At 49.3% G+C, this 14,358-nt stretch overlaps 1 protein-coding gene across 1 annotated transcript in view; it reads left to right on the top strand.

Moving 5' to 3' along the window:
* Positions 1-4,603, top strand: part of ncor2 (nuclear receptor corepressor 2) — a 77,240-nt gene extending 72,637 nt beyond the window's left edge. Inside the window, 8 exon segments of the mRNA XM_084690875.1 lie at positions 1,233-1,372; positions 1,522-1,709; positions 1,825-1,950; positions 2,181-2,314; positions 3,265-3,318; positions 3,614-3,808; positions 3,990-4,166; positions 4,261-4,603. Of these exon segments, the coding sequence (XP_084547001.1) occupies positions 1,233-1,372; positions 1,522-1,709; positions 1,825-1,950; positions 2,181-2,314; positions 3,265-3,318; positions 3,614-3,808; positions 3,990-4,166; positions 4,261-4,445 (1,199 nt within the window). The 3' untranslated portion in view covers positions 4,446-4,603.
* The last annotated feature ends 9,755 nt before the right edge of the window (positions 4,604-14,358 follow it).

Here is a 14,358-nt window from a genome sequence, read left to right as displayed (position 1 = left end):
TTGGGGGGGCGGGGGGGGGGGGGGGTCAGGGCCGGTGACAATCCAGGGGGAGGGGGGTGCTGCAGCTTCTGGGCCCCAAATTTCTGCATGTCGTTATCACGCCTCTCTGTCATTTATGCTGCTTCTTCCTGTGCCAAAAACACTCGACACACCCTACTCTCGCTCTCTTTCTCTCTCTGTCCCCTCCCTCTCTCTCTCTCTCTCTCTGTCCCCTCTCTCTCTCTCTCTCTCTCTCTCTCTCTCTCTCTCTCAACAAACCTTCTAAGAATATTTCCCATCATGAGGAATGTGATCCATGTCTTCCTGTGTTCTGCTTGAGAAGCAGCCTTGCCACATCAGTTCTGGCTGTGATGTGACTGGAGCAAAAGCCCAAACGCCTCTCGCATGCTCAACTTTCCAAAAGATTTGTTTTTGAAAAGCAAAAACCATCCCCCTTTTCACCTGAACGACCACACAGGAGGCTAACCCTCAGCAAACAAACCCAAAACTCTCAAATCTAGATCTGGAAGGGAGGGTAGACAGGGGGCGCTGACAGGCCGGCCGAGCAGGGAGCAAACACTGCCCTCTAGGGGAGGCCCTCTTCTGCCCGCCTTAAGAGTTTGGCCAAGAAGCGAGTCCACACACGCACGTACAGACGGGAATAGCTTCAGAAGGTTTCCTGAAATGACCCCTTACGCCACCAGAGTGCACTGCCAGGACACCATGTCTCCCGGTCGCAGTCTTACTGCTTTGAAACCCTGGATGCTGTCAGAGTGGTTCAGCAGACAGCACTATGTCTGAAACAACAGTGCAGGCCGACTTAGCGTCTGTCCACAAACGGACCTGGCGTTTCCCCGACAACGCCAGAGTTTGTCCTGAAGGTTTCTGATCCAGTCTGTAGCTGGCCTTTAGGAAGATAGCTTTCCAAAGTCTGAGGGGGATTTTTGTCGTTGTTGTCAGTGTCAGGGGAGAGCAGGCTTGACAGTGCAGGGAACCTGCCTCGGATCTCTCAGGAGCATGGCTGTTGCCTTGACACCCTGTGTGTTCACCCCCCATACTCGACAAGCCTCCATCTGCATCTTTACATGACCAACAGGAAGTGCTTGAATGGTTGTTGTGTCACTCTTGACTGCGTCCCCGTCGATTTAATGCGCCTTTTCTGTCCTGTCCCCCTGGTCCGGATGCTGCTCTCAATATCCCTGCGTGTGTGTGTCTGTGTGTGTGTGTGTGTGTGTCCGGATGTCTCCTCCCAGCCCAACCGAAGATGGTCTCCATGGAGCACGCTCTGTACCGCCCCCCCTCTGAGGAGAGACTGTCCCCAGGCCAGCAGCAGCCTCAGTCCCCCTGTGTCAAAAACTGCCAGAGGGTGGTCACCCTGGCCCAGCACATCAGCGTGAGTCCCCCTCACACACACACACACACAGTCATCACCGACCGCACAGCATGCAGTTCAACCCAGCCAGCCCGGCTTGTAACGACTGAAAGGGAGATGAAGGTCTGTGCTGCTACTGCTGTGCCCCCCCCCCCCCCCCCCCCCCACAGGAGGTGATCACCAAGGACTACAAGCAGAACCTACAGCAGGCGCCCATGCAGCAGACCTACCACAGCTCCCCAGTCCTGGACCTGACCCGGCCCCCCAGCGCCCCCCAGCCCCCATCCTCCTCCCAGGAGCCCGGCCAGGGGCCCCGCTATCCCCCGGACGGGGGCGGAGGCGAGCGATCCAGGGACAGGTAGGAGCGTGGAGTCGACCCCGTTGGTGGGGTGGAAGGTGGAGGGGGGGGGGGGGGGGGTAGCAATCGGGAGTGGGGCCTCAGCGTCTGACGCAGGGTGTGTTTGGGTCCCCAGGTCCCCCACCCAGCCCAAGATGTCCCCAGTCAGCATGTTGGCTGACGGCATCGAGCCGGTGTCCCCCGCTGGGGCGGAGCCAGAGACACAGGGCTCCTCCTACCCCACTGAGCAGGGGGAGCAGGGGTGAGCACCGCCCCCCACACAGACCCCCACACAGCCCCCCACACAGACCCCCACACAGACCCCCACACAGCCCCCCACACCGCCCCCCCACACAGCCCCCCCACACAGCCCCCCCACACCGCCCCCCACACAGCCCCCCACACCGCCCCCCACACAGACCCCTTTGTCTCGTTGATGGTGATGTCATTCTCTCTCCAACCCATCTCGTTCGTCCCTCTCTCTCCCTGCAGCATGGGCTCTCGCTCGCCCCCCAACACCTCCCAGCCCCCGGCCTTCTTCAGCAAGCTCACAGAGAACACCTCGGCCATCGTCAAGTCCAAGAAGCAGGAGATGATCAAGAAGATAGGAGGGGACAGTGACTTCAGTAAGTCTGACCTCAGCAGCAGACAGCACACCTCTCTCTCTCTCTCTCACTAGCTCTCTCTCTCACTAGCTCTCTCTCTATCACTAGCTCTCTCACTAGCTCTCTCATCTCTCTCTCTCTCACTAGCTCTCTCACTAGCTCTCTCTCTCCCTCTCTCTCCCTCTCTCTTCTCTGTCCCTCCCTCTCTCTCTCTCTCTCTCTCTCTCTCACTACCTCTCTCTCTCACTACCTCTCTCTCTCTCACTAGCGCTCTCTCTCACTAGCTCTCTCACTAGCTCTCTCTCTCTCACTAGCTCTCTCACTAGTTCTCTCTCTCTCACTAGCGCTCTCTCTCACTAGCTCTCTCACTAGCTCTCTCACTAGCTCTCTCACTAGCTCTCTCACTAGCTCTCTCTCTCTCACTAGCTCTCTCTCTCTCACTAGCTCTCTCACTAGCTCTCTCTCTCTCACTAGCTCTCTCTCTCTCACTAGCTCTCTCTCTCTCACTAGCTCTCTCTCACTAGCTCTCTCACTAGCTCTCTCTCTCTCACTAGCTCTCTCTCTCACTAGCTCTCTCTCACTAGCTCTCTCACTAGCGCTCTCTCTCTCACTAGCTCTCTCTCTCTCACTAGCTCTCTCACTAGCTCTCTCTCTCTCACTAGCTCTCTCACTAGCTCTCTCTCTCTCACTAGCTCTCTCTCTCACTAGCTCTCTCTCTATCACTAGCTCTCTCACTAGCTCTCTCACTAGCTCTCTCTCTCTATCACTAGCTCTCTCACTAAGTCTCTCTCTATCACTAGGTCTCTCTATCACTAGCTCTCTCTCTCACTTGCCCTCTCTCTATCACTAGCCCTCTCTCTATCACTAGCTCTCTTTCTCACTAGCTCTCTCTCACTCTCATCTATAAAACATATCTTGGGTCATTTACGCAGATAGAGCTCGTGTGAGGCAATCCCTTTTCTCGCTTTCAGACGCTGGCCAGCCAGGAACAGAGATCTTCAACATGCCTGCCTCCACCACTGCAGGTACGCAATCTCCCTCTGTGCTTCTCTCTCCTCCCTCCTGGCTGTTCTCCAGAGACTCCTAACCTACATAATGCCCACTTAGTTGATAGACTGAAGCCTGCGTCAGCACTAAATCTACCAGTGAGTCTTGTGCTGACTCTCTCTCCTGTCTTATCTCCTCCATGCCCTCCCTCCTTTTCTCTCCTCTTTGCTCTCTGTCATCCTCCCTCCTCCTTCCCCCCCTCCCCTTTTCCTCCCTCCACTCTCTATCTGTCATCCCCTCCACCTCCTCCTCCTCCCTCCCTCACTCCCCCAGGTCCAGTGAGTATCCGCAGCCACCCGCCCCCCGAGGCATCCAGTAACACCATCGGCCTGGAGGCCATCATCCGGAAGGCCCTGATGGGCAACTACGACGAGCAGGCCGAGGAGCGCCCCGCCCCCAATGCCATGCCGGCCGCCCCCATGCCCGCCGCGGACGGACGCCCCCCCGACGACTCGTATCCTCAACCAGGTGGGACAACCCGTCAAACAGGCGCATCCATCTCCAGAGCTTAACCCCTCCCCCCGGGCGTGACCCGGTGCTGGAGGAGAAAGTCGTTCCTTCTTGACCTGGTGTGTCTGTGATGAGGACGTCGGTGTTTCGGTGTGGGTGAGAGGGTACTCCAACTGTGTGTGTGTGTGTGTGTGGGCAGGTGGGGGGAAGCCCAAGGGCAGCGGGCGCTCTAACGGGCGTAAGGCCAAGTCCCCCGGTCCCGGCCTGTCCGGGGGGGAGAGACCCTCCTCTGTGTCCTCAGTCCACTCTGAGGGAGACTGCAACCGCCGCACGCCCCTCACCAACCGCGTGTGGGAAGACCGGCCCTCATCCACCGGTACCTAACACACACACACACACACACTTGCTCTCTCTCACACACACACACACTAATATTTGAAAGTGTGACTCTGTTGCTGTGTGTCTTCCAGGCTCCACACCGTTCCCCTGCAACCCCCTGACCATGCGCTTCCCCGGGGGCATGGTCTCCGCCTCCTCGCCCTCCTCGGGGCAGATGGGGGCCCAGGGGGCGGGGCCGGGACAGGGCCGCACCTGGGAGGAGGAGCCCAAGCCCCTGCTGTGCTCTCAGTACGAGACCCTGTCTGACAGCGAGTGAGAGAGACTGGAGCCACGGCAACAGCAGCCCCCACGCTGCTACACACACACACACACACACACACGTACATACTTGCACACGTCATTCCTCTCGACGGTTCTACCTTCATCATGCATGGAGTGTGACAAGATCTCTGCCCCCCCGCCCCCCCCACCCGCCCTGCCCCCCCCCCCTCTTTCCCTCCACGCATCTGCACACCTGAGGATCCAAGTACTGAGGTGCTGAAACACTGCTGCTCAGTGTGTGTGTGTGTGTGTGTGTGTGTGTGTGTGCACTCACTCCAGGACTACTCTAAAGGACAAATCACTTCCTTTTTTCTTTTTCGTTCTTCTCCTTCCTGTTTGCTGGCCTTATGAACACGGACCCATCACCCCCCACACACTTCTAGCTCTAGTTTCTTCCGCGGTTCGTGGAAGGGGCTCAGTACGGCCCCGCTGTGCGGCGATGCTGAAGGAGTGGGTGATACAGGGGCCCCCTGCCCCCCATGGGGCCCCCTGGGGACCCCAGGGCTGAGTCTGCATGCTGGGAGGAGGCTCTCCTCCCCCAGGCCGGCCCCCCTCTGCTGTACGGGTCGGCCTCCCGGGGCCTCTACCACTACGAGCCATCAAGCCATGAACAGGAGGACACCTTGTTTGGTCCTTGTTGTTTGTGGTCTCTCTCCCCCCGCTTCCCTCCCCCGCCCCCCTCCTCTTCTTTAAATCAAGTCAGTCCAGTCCCGTGTTTGAAAGTGACGAGAGACCTTTAGTACTTTTTGATGGTGAACTTTTTAGATGCTGTCAGCTGTCGTCTCTTATCTGCAATGATCTATCTGGGGGGGGGGGGGGTATGTACGGGGGAGGGGTCATATCATTGGTTTACAGGGTAAACATGCTGTCCATCGTTGATGTCATCCTTCATGAGAAATGTTATTGGAGGTCAGTTTGAAGGCGCATCCGCGAGACGCCCGTGATTGGTCGGATGAGATGTCACTCGAGACTAGCGACTCTCTCACTGTTTTTATATTAACCATGTCTACGTGTTTGTTGAGACTGTTTTTCTGGATGTTAAGCACTTAGTTGTTAATCTGTTCACAATGGCATTTGAAAGAATCTGTGTTTGGGGGGCGGGTGGAAACAGATTCTAGGAGAGGGAGGGTCCTACTGTGGAGGAGGGTCCTCTTTGTAACACCCTATACGTTGAGTTCAGGTCTCGCCACCCTCATCCTCCACCGCTCCCTCACTCACAGCAGTAGCTAAAGGCCAGCTGGCCGCTCGGAGCCGGGTGGACACCCAACCTTCTAGCTGCTCCGGGGGCCAGCCTCCGAGGCCAGCCTCCCCCGTCGGAATAAGAGTTCTAAGAGGCGACACGTTAAAAAAGCCATCTCTCTGTGAGCCATGGTGCCAGCCCACCAGAAGCCTGTCTGCCGGCTGTGGTGGTCAGCCTGACCTGGGATCTGTCTGCAGGAGGGGAGGGTCAGCCTGACCTGGGATCTGTCTGCAGGAGGGGAGGGTCAGCCTGACCTGGGATCTGTCTGCAGGAGGGGAGGGTCAGCCTGACCTGGGATCTGTCTGCAGGAGGGGAGGGTCAGCCTGACCTGGGATCTGTCTGCAGGAGGGGAGGGTCAGCCTGACCTGGGATCTGTCTGTAGGAGGGGAGGGTCTGGGCCTTTCACCTGGCCAGGCTCCTTCCTAAACCCAGACCCTATTTTGTACAGTTATGAGATATTTCTAGTGTTAAGTGCCATTTATTTTACATATACAGTACTGAAGTTACCAAGTGACGCACAAATGTTTTTGTTTTTTGTTTTCTGCTTTTTCTAATACTTTTGTTTTTCATGCCAGTGTTTATACGTGTCCATGCAGGGAAGTTTTGAAACCAACAAATGAAACGTCCTTTTGATTTCTACAATTTAAGCACTTCCTGTTTGTCTATTTTTTTTCTCCACAGTTCATTATTCCAATCTGTCACAGCCTTAGCCCTTTACTCTGTCACTTACTCACGGTTCCAAACTTGATTCAACACATTGGCAATATTTTGCAAGATACAAGTTGACACAGGCTGCTTAGTGTAATCCACAAATACTACTACATTGGGTTGTGGTTTTCTGTAGTACTGAATTCTCCACTAGTCTGAGCAGTCCCAATAATAACAGGGCACAGTTCGCCACCTTCCACGTGCTTCTGAGAGGGCGAGGTGAGAAACAGGTGACCTGTAACATCTCCCTATTCAGATGGTAACCTGTAACATCTCCCTATTCAGATGGTAACCTGTAACATCTCCCTATTCAGATGGTAACCTGTAACATCTCCCTATTCAGATGGTAACCTGTAACATCTCCCTATTCAGATGGTAACCTGTAACATCTCCCTATTCAGATGGTAACCTGTAACATCTACCTACTCAGATGACGTTGTGGTTGAAACTTGTTTGAAAGGCCAAGGTCTGCTCAGCAGTTTCCTGTCTGACGGTGACAGAGGTGGAGACTGCAGTGGACAGTCCTGTGTGCTGGCTGGGGGGACCTTGGAGACTTGTTACCCTTTCCCTCCCTCCTCCCTCCCTCCTCTCCCTCCTCTCTCTCCTCCCTCTCTCTTCTCCTCCCTCTTTCCTCTCCCTCCTCTCTCTCCTCCCTCTCTCTTCTCTCTTCTCCTCCCTCCCTCCTCTCTCTTCTCCTCCCTCCCTCCTCTCTCTTCTCCTCCCTCCCTCCTCTCTCTTCTCCTCCCTCCCTCCTCCCTCCCTCCTCTCTCTTCTCCTCCCTCCCTCCTCTCTCTTCTCCTCCCTCCCTCCTCTCTCCTCCCTCTCTCTTCTCCTCCCTCCCTCCTCTCTCTTCTCCTCCCTCCTCCCTCTCTCTTCTCCTCCCTCCCTCTTCTCCTCCCTCTCTCTTCTCCTCCCTCCCTCCTCTCTCCTCCCTCTCTCTTCTCCTCCCTCCCTCCTCTCTCTTCTCCTCCCTCCCTCCTCTCTCTTCTCCTCCCTCCCTCCTCTCTCTTCTCCTCCCTCCCTCTTCCCTCTTCTCCCCCCGTCTCCCCTCCTCTGAAACCCTATCGAGATGTTTCACCTCGTCACACAGCAGAGTGGTTTGTAAAGTGTACTGAACTGCGTTTTAATCCTAACATGCCGTTTTGTGTTTTCACATTTGCTCGTTTTGATCTAAGCCCCCTCGTGTTCCTCTCCTAGCCCGTCGTTAGAGTTTCATTTGTAATTGAAAACAAAACGGATTCATGGCTGATGGGTTTCCTGAGTTCTCCATGAGTGGACAGTGGGATATCACAGACAGTACATTGTTTAACCATATTGTGCATAAGGATTTTTCTTTTCTTTTTTATTATAACCCACTGTATAATAGCAAGGATTGTATATAGAACTCAAGAGATGTAAATATTTATGTGGCTTGCTTCAAGGTTGGTATTTACAGAAAAACTATTCACACTGTTCAAATTCTACATGCCCACCAGCAAGCTTTGTGGATAGCAGTGTAAAAATGAAAAACACAACAAAAAAACACTGCCTTAATGTTTAAATAAAAAGCTTATTGCCATTGACAATGCTGTCTGTGTTGTTAATATAAGGAATAGCTAGCTACACCTTCAAAGTGAAAATGGATCAATGGATAAATAAAAGTGAACAATTACATGCAAGACGCGATCAGAAAACATGGCAATGACTGTTGGTGTCCACAAGGGGACGCTAGATTCCAGTTCTTGTATTACTGTTCCTGTTCAAAACTGACTGGTTGTTTTAGATATGTTAGTGCTTTAAATGAATGAGCTTGAAGATAATTTAATATAGAGGTGTATCTGTAATATATCGTTCTATTAACATTTTGTGAACTATTACCTCGCAGACCTCTAGGTAGTCTCTCATTGGAGACTGAACCTGGCAAATCTAATTTTGCCACCTGCATAAGTAACGCATAACGAGCTGCATAATCTGACACAATGGCAGGAATCATAACTGGCTACATCCAGCTAGGCTAGCTTAATGTTAAGGTCTGAATGGAACCCATTTGCCCATATTAACAAACAAAACACTTGTAATACATGTTTTGTTTGTCTTAATGTAAGTAATCAACGCACTCTGATATCTGAAGGTTAAAAATGTTACCCTATTCACGTGAGAAAAAAATTAATAGGCGTATGAATAGGCTATATTTGGGATCTGAAGATCAAAGAGCCCGTGAAAGGCATAGGGAACTCGAAAGCTGCCCTTTTTCTGCATGACATGCAGGCTTAGAATTGCGAAACATTATTGGATCATTCCTATAATTGACATTTCTCTGGGCCAATTGGAATCTTAGCAGTTTTTCTCTTGGCCAACGGAACCTTAGCACTTGTGTCAGAATCTTTGAGCACACGGCGTCAACTGTACTAGTAGCTTAAGTAGCTACTATCTATCGTGCCGTGGTCTACTGGCAACATCATAGATTTAAGCGATCCAAGACTTGCATGTGCAGTAAGTAATGTCACATTCGTCGCTGTCTTCAATGCCACAGGCTAAACTTTGTCAAAAGAAACGTTTTTTATTTCCGGCACAATGCACATTCAGTGAAGTTTGGCTAGCAACATAAGCTAGGCTAGCTGGCTCGTAGCTTCTTCATGCAACATCTCCATGCAGGGCTCTAGACTGAGACCAAAGGGTCGGCTTTTTTAACTGACAATGATCGCTTCCAGCAAACTTCTTTTTCAGTTAGCAGATGGTACTGTTTGAATCGCGATTCCGTCAAAAAAATACTGATGGTGACAACATTGTTAGAATAGCTAGTTTCAAAGGGGGTTCGGCTTGTTTCATAATAAACTGACAATTAATAAACAGAAATTGTACCATCTCGAGTTCCTCTTTCATGTAATAAGCCACTGTGTTCAAGTGTTGAGCATTAAATCAGCTGCATGGTCTGTAGAGATCTTGGGAAGAAGCTGCAATAGCGTACAAAACAAAGTGTTTCATTCTGTAGAAATTGTGTAAATGTTTAATAGTTAGATGGTTCGAGGAGAATAAGTGGAGTTGGTGAAGCGTCCTGGTGAGTTGCAGTCATTCGTCATAGTTCTAGTACTAATCTAAGGCTGTTTTCCATAGATATCTATATTATATCTATGGATATCTATGCCTCCTCCACGTCTCCCCAAATTGCGCTAATATGCTAATGCATATTAAACAAAAACGTTTTAATGATATACATATCTTGAGTGCTTCATGTACCCATTTATCAACAGTGATTTTTAACCTGCAATATGGCCTTTAAGTCATGCTCAAAAATGAATGAAAAAATTGAATATTAACATCATTAAAAAATTTAGCCAGGGGGAGGCCCACCCCCCGTGACACTGACACCTTTTTTACTCTGAGGAGTTTGTAGGTCTGCTATCCACCCTCTATGACTGACCCAACTAAATGTCTAAACTCTTTCTCTCCCCTCCCCTGAGTACAACGGTACCAAGGAATGATTTGCTGGATCTGATGTTAGTTTCGTCCTGGCTAGACACACACAATTAAAATCTATGGATTTTTTTGTAAAAAGGCCCTGTTGTTGGCTTCCTGGACAGGATAACCATAAATAAAGTCAAAACTCAACTGATTCACTTCTTGGCTACCTGGGTTGCAGGGAGTTTGTTGGACAACTAGGAACTAGAATGAAGCTTCACCTGCCTCATACTTCGACCTGTGAAGCTTCATCTGATAGCTCCTCCCCCAGCCCCTCCCTCCTCCCCTGTATCCCCTCCTCCTTTCCCTGTAGCCCCTCCTCCTTTCCCTGTGGCCCCTCCCCTGGCTCCTCCCTCCTCACCAAAATTCAGCAAAATTTCGGCTGCCTCGCCGGCCGGCTACCACAGCACACAAAAATCAAATCCACGGAATATTTTGTAAAAAGGCCTTATTGTTGGCTTCCAGGACTGGATAACCTCTTGGATTATTGTTGGGAACGACCGGGGGGGGAGATTGTGCCCCCCCCCCTGCCTCGTGTAGCCGGGGCCGCTCCAGACAACCGTGGGTGACAACTCAACCCGACCATTGGGAGAGGATTCGAACCAGCGATGTGTGAACTGAAGTACCCAGCGACTTGTCTTTGTTCACGCCCTTTAACCGCCACACCACGGAAGTCCTTCGCAGAGAAGTACTTTCTCCGGGCGTTCTTGACATGCATTTCAATGCCAATCTATGCTTTAAAATTTGACGGCGGCAGCAGCAGGCACCTGGGTTCAAACCATGAACCTCATGTTTTAAGGCTGCGTCCCTCTCCTATCAGCCATTGGGACTGGTAGGATCACCACACTGTTCTCGGGTAATTGCCTCTGCAAATCTGATCGATTTAAAACACTGACAGGAGCCTGGAATCAAACCTTCAACCTCTTGATTCCAAGGCAGCCTCTCTCCTCACTGAGCCATTGGGACTGTTATATTGTTACTATTCTTGGGTACTTCATTGGAATGAAGACATGCACGTTGAGTAACTATATTAAAAATCACACATGGGTGGGGATCAAACTGATCATATTACAACTCAGAGCCAACAACTTTCCATTATTCGCAACAACTTAGCCCACCACACCAGGCCGTCCTGTTACTGAAGATTTTTTTCCGGGCGTTTTTCAAGTGCATCTTCCAATCTGTGGTTTAAAATTTGCCCACAGCATGCCTGGGAATCAAACCTTCAACCTCTTGGTTACAAAGCAGCCTCCCTCCTCTCTGAGCCATTGGGACTGGTAGGATATCCACACTGTTCTTGGGTACTTGACTCTGTGAATCTGTTCTGGATTTGAAAAGACTGACAGCCTGGATTCAAACCATCAACCTCATATTTGCACGACAGCGTCCCTCATCTATGAGCCATTGGGATTGGTAGGATATGCACACTGTTCTTGGGTAATTGGCTCTACGAATCTGTTTCTAGATTTTAAAACGTGATTGTTGTGGCAGCTTATTTCTGCTTTATTTGGAACAGATCAGTGAAGATAGACAAGGAAAGTGAGGCAAGGACATGCATGTCAATGGCTCAAGTGAGATTCAAACCCAAGACCCTGAAGTAAGGTCTTACTGAAAGCAAGCATTCTAATAATAATAAATCAACACAAAAACAATAAGGTTTCAGCACCTACGGGGCTAGAACCCCTAAATCGCCTGACAAAGTCATCTGGCATCTTGTAGGTGTGTGTTACAGTGTGTGTCTTTCACCTCTGGGGATTTCCCCCCAGAATAGCAGCATGAGAGCCAGGACCGCTCTGAGGAAATGCATGTGGTGGGCACCATTCCTGGGTACTTCATTGGAATGAAGATGTACACATTGACCATCTAGATTACGACAATATGTATTTCGGGAGTGGATACCAAATATATTTCACATTAGATGAGTTAACAGGAAGCACAAGTAGGCAGGGATTGAACCCAGTTAGTAGTCCTTCAGTTTACATGGTACACAAACACTTAACAACTGAGCTACCAGGGCCCAAAGAACATACAAACATTTGTGGACATGAAAATATCTCAAAGTCTGTTTATAAATTTAACAGGCAGTATCTGCTTCCTTTGGGGCTGATTCATAAGACAAACCCAAGCCAATTCAGTTATGCCTCACCTTAAATGGTACCAGACTTAACTCGGGAGCCACCAGGGCCCCAGGGAAATGATTTTCACACTACAAATTCTCCCAGGAGACAGCAGATATTTTTACCATGAGAACTTATGCCACAGACTAAACTACAGACTAAATGTAGACAGCTTATTGTAACCTTGATCTTTCATCTCATGCTCTATGCACTGAGATAAACTGGGAGCAGTTGCTGCTCACAATCGCCCACTCATTTGTGAAACACACCTGGCAACCGTTTGCATTGATTGGCAATAAAATCACATGACCCATGCCACCTATCCAGATAGATGAGATCCAATGCAACAAGCCCCAGGGTAGAAACAGTTAGAAGATCTAGCTCTAACGTTGAGTAAATGGGGAGCCAAGTACTCAGAACTGACAGCTCGTTTTAGATATGTCAGGGCTGTCTCGACTGGGTGGGCTTAATGCTGTGACCCATCCAGTTGGGAAAGGACATCTAAACAGTCTATGATCGCAGATCGCACACGGGGACCTTCCACTGTAAACAGTATTGGTCTCACTAAACACGTATGTGTTCTTTGTGAAGCGCTGCGGAAGCCTTCCGGAGCGCCCAGCTCGATGGCAGCCCCTGGCTGATGTCTTGATCCTGCCTGGTGTCATTGCTCGAGAGGGGGAGAGAGAGGGACGAGGTGGTGATGGATTTGAGCTACTGAGGAGAGCAGAAAGCTTCGAGGCACCGGCCCAATGCTTTAATATGCCCTCTGCCAACACTCAGAGAGCCTGGGTGCTGTTATTTTAGGAGCACACATATTAATAGGCTGCACCAAAGTCATCGGATACTAGTTACAGTAGATGCTAAATATTCAAGCATTGAAACCATCATGTATTTGTAATAATTGTATAATATACTTTGTGCTGTATTTTATACCTGTGGGCAGTCCTCAAATGCTGGAACATTCTGCCACATAAAATGTGGTCCTTTCCCCTCAGGCTCTCTGTCTAGGGGGGGTTCTTTTCCTGTGCTGTGGAAATCATATTTTGTGTTGATTGAGAAAAGTCTGTCTTGGAAGTATGGTATGTGTTGTATGCTGAGTCATTAGGATCAAACCCCTATGGAGCTCTGCTCAACTCCAGGGACCACAAACAAAGAACATTCAACTGTTTGGGTTTGATTATCTTTTTTTATTCAGTTAGGATACGCAATTGCCTTTTTAAATAATTTGTTCTCATCTAAAAACCAAGAAAGATGATTGACACGGGAAATATACAAAAATATAAAGAGAATTATGAAGTGCTTCAATGCCACATATACAACAGGAAAGTATATTACAGTAACATCAAAAATCAAGTGTTAGGAAACAAGAAAATTGTTTTTAAGTATCTACATGAAATGACCCATGATCAATTGGAGCCTCTGCTTATTTCATCGCAACATTACTATTCCTTCTGCACATAACTTGACCCTGCAACAATCTTTCCAGTAAACAGTCTCTTTGTCCAAGCCTTTACAGTATTATTGGTCGACTGTATTCTTGTAACAGTGACACTACTGTTCCATCGATACATGTTCTCTCATAAAAATCACTGTTAAGATCCACTCACTCATCGTCCCTCATCGCTTTCCCTTCTCTCTCTGTTCTCATCGCTGCAAAAAAAAAAAAAAAAAAAGCTTTTCCTTTTTAATGTGTTTAGCTCAGCATCTTTCATCAAAAAGTAGCTCAAAATACCAATTGATTGTTGTGAACACACAGCTCCATGAAATAAAAGTAGATACGTGATTTAAAAAAACTGAGGTAAGATCTGAATTCATAATACAAGTTTCAATATTTACCAGGTTCGAAAATAATTATCCAAATATAAGACAGACGAAGACATGAGCGATATCAGGCGTTGCCAAAAATCTCATCATAAAAACCTGACATTGCTGCAAATCAATTTAAACCACCCATTTCACCATCTAATATCATAGAAATTGTGCTGAAGAGGGAAAGGAGTTGAACTGTCAATGATCTTGTATATCAGACTCCCAGGCCTGTACCACAGAGAGACAAGCTGTTAGATACGGTACAGTACTGGTTCCTTGTTATGGCTTGGTGGTTCTATGACTCTGGGGGGGAAAAACTTTTTTTGTCAAAGTAGCAGAGTGGAAATAAAGCCTGTTAGAAAAACCAAATACAAACTTGTTGTATTCAGTGTTCCTCCTTAGATTTTGTTGCGTTGTGGAAACCATGGCGAAGAAGAGGATTCTCGATGAAAACCTCAGTAACCATGTGTATGCTGGAGGATCCGAGAGATGTGATGACATCTCCTGTGGTACAGCTTTGGTCCAACTTATTAAATGTTTCATAATCTTCCTCCCCACACCCTGCCCCTCCCCACACCCTGCCCCTCCCCATCACC

This window comes from Hypomesus nipponensis, chromosome 24 (genome assembly GCF_054491055.1).
Source record: "Hypomesus nipponensis isolate SF chromosome 24, ASM5449105v1, whole genome shotgun sequence".
In the NCBI taxonomy this organism is placed as follows: Eukaryota; Metazoa; Chordata; class Actinopteri; order Osmeriformes; family Osmeridae; genus Hypomesus; species Hypomesus nipponensis.
The sequence above is the reverse complement of the archived record's forward strand: the minus strand, read 5'-3'. Positions and strand labels throughout refer to the sequence as shown.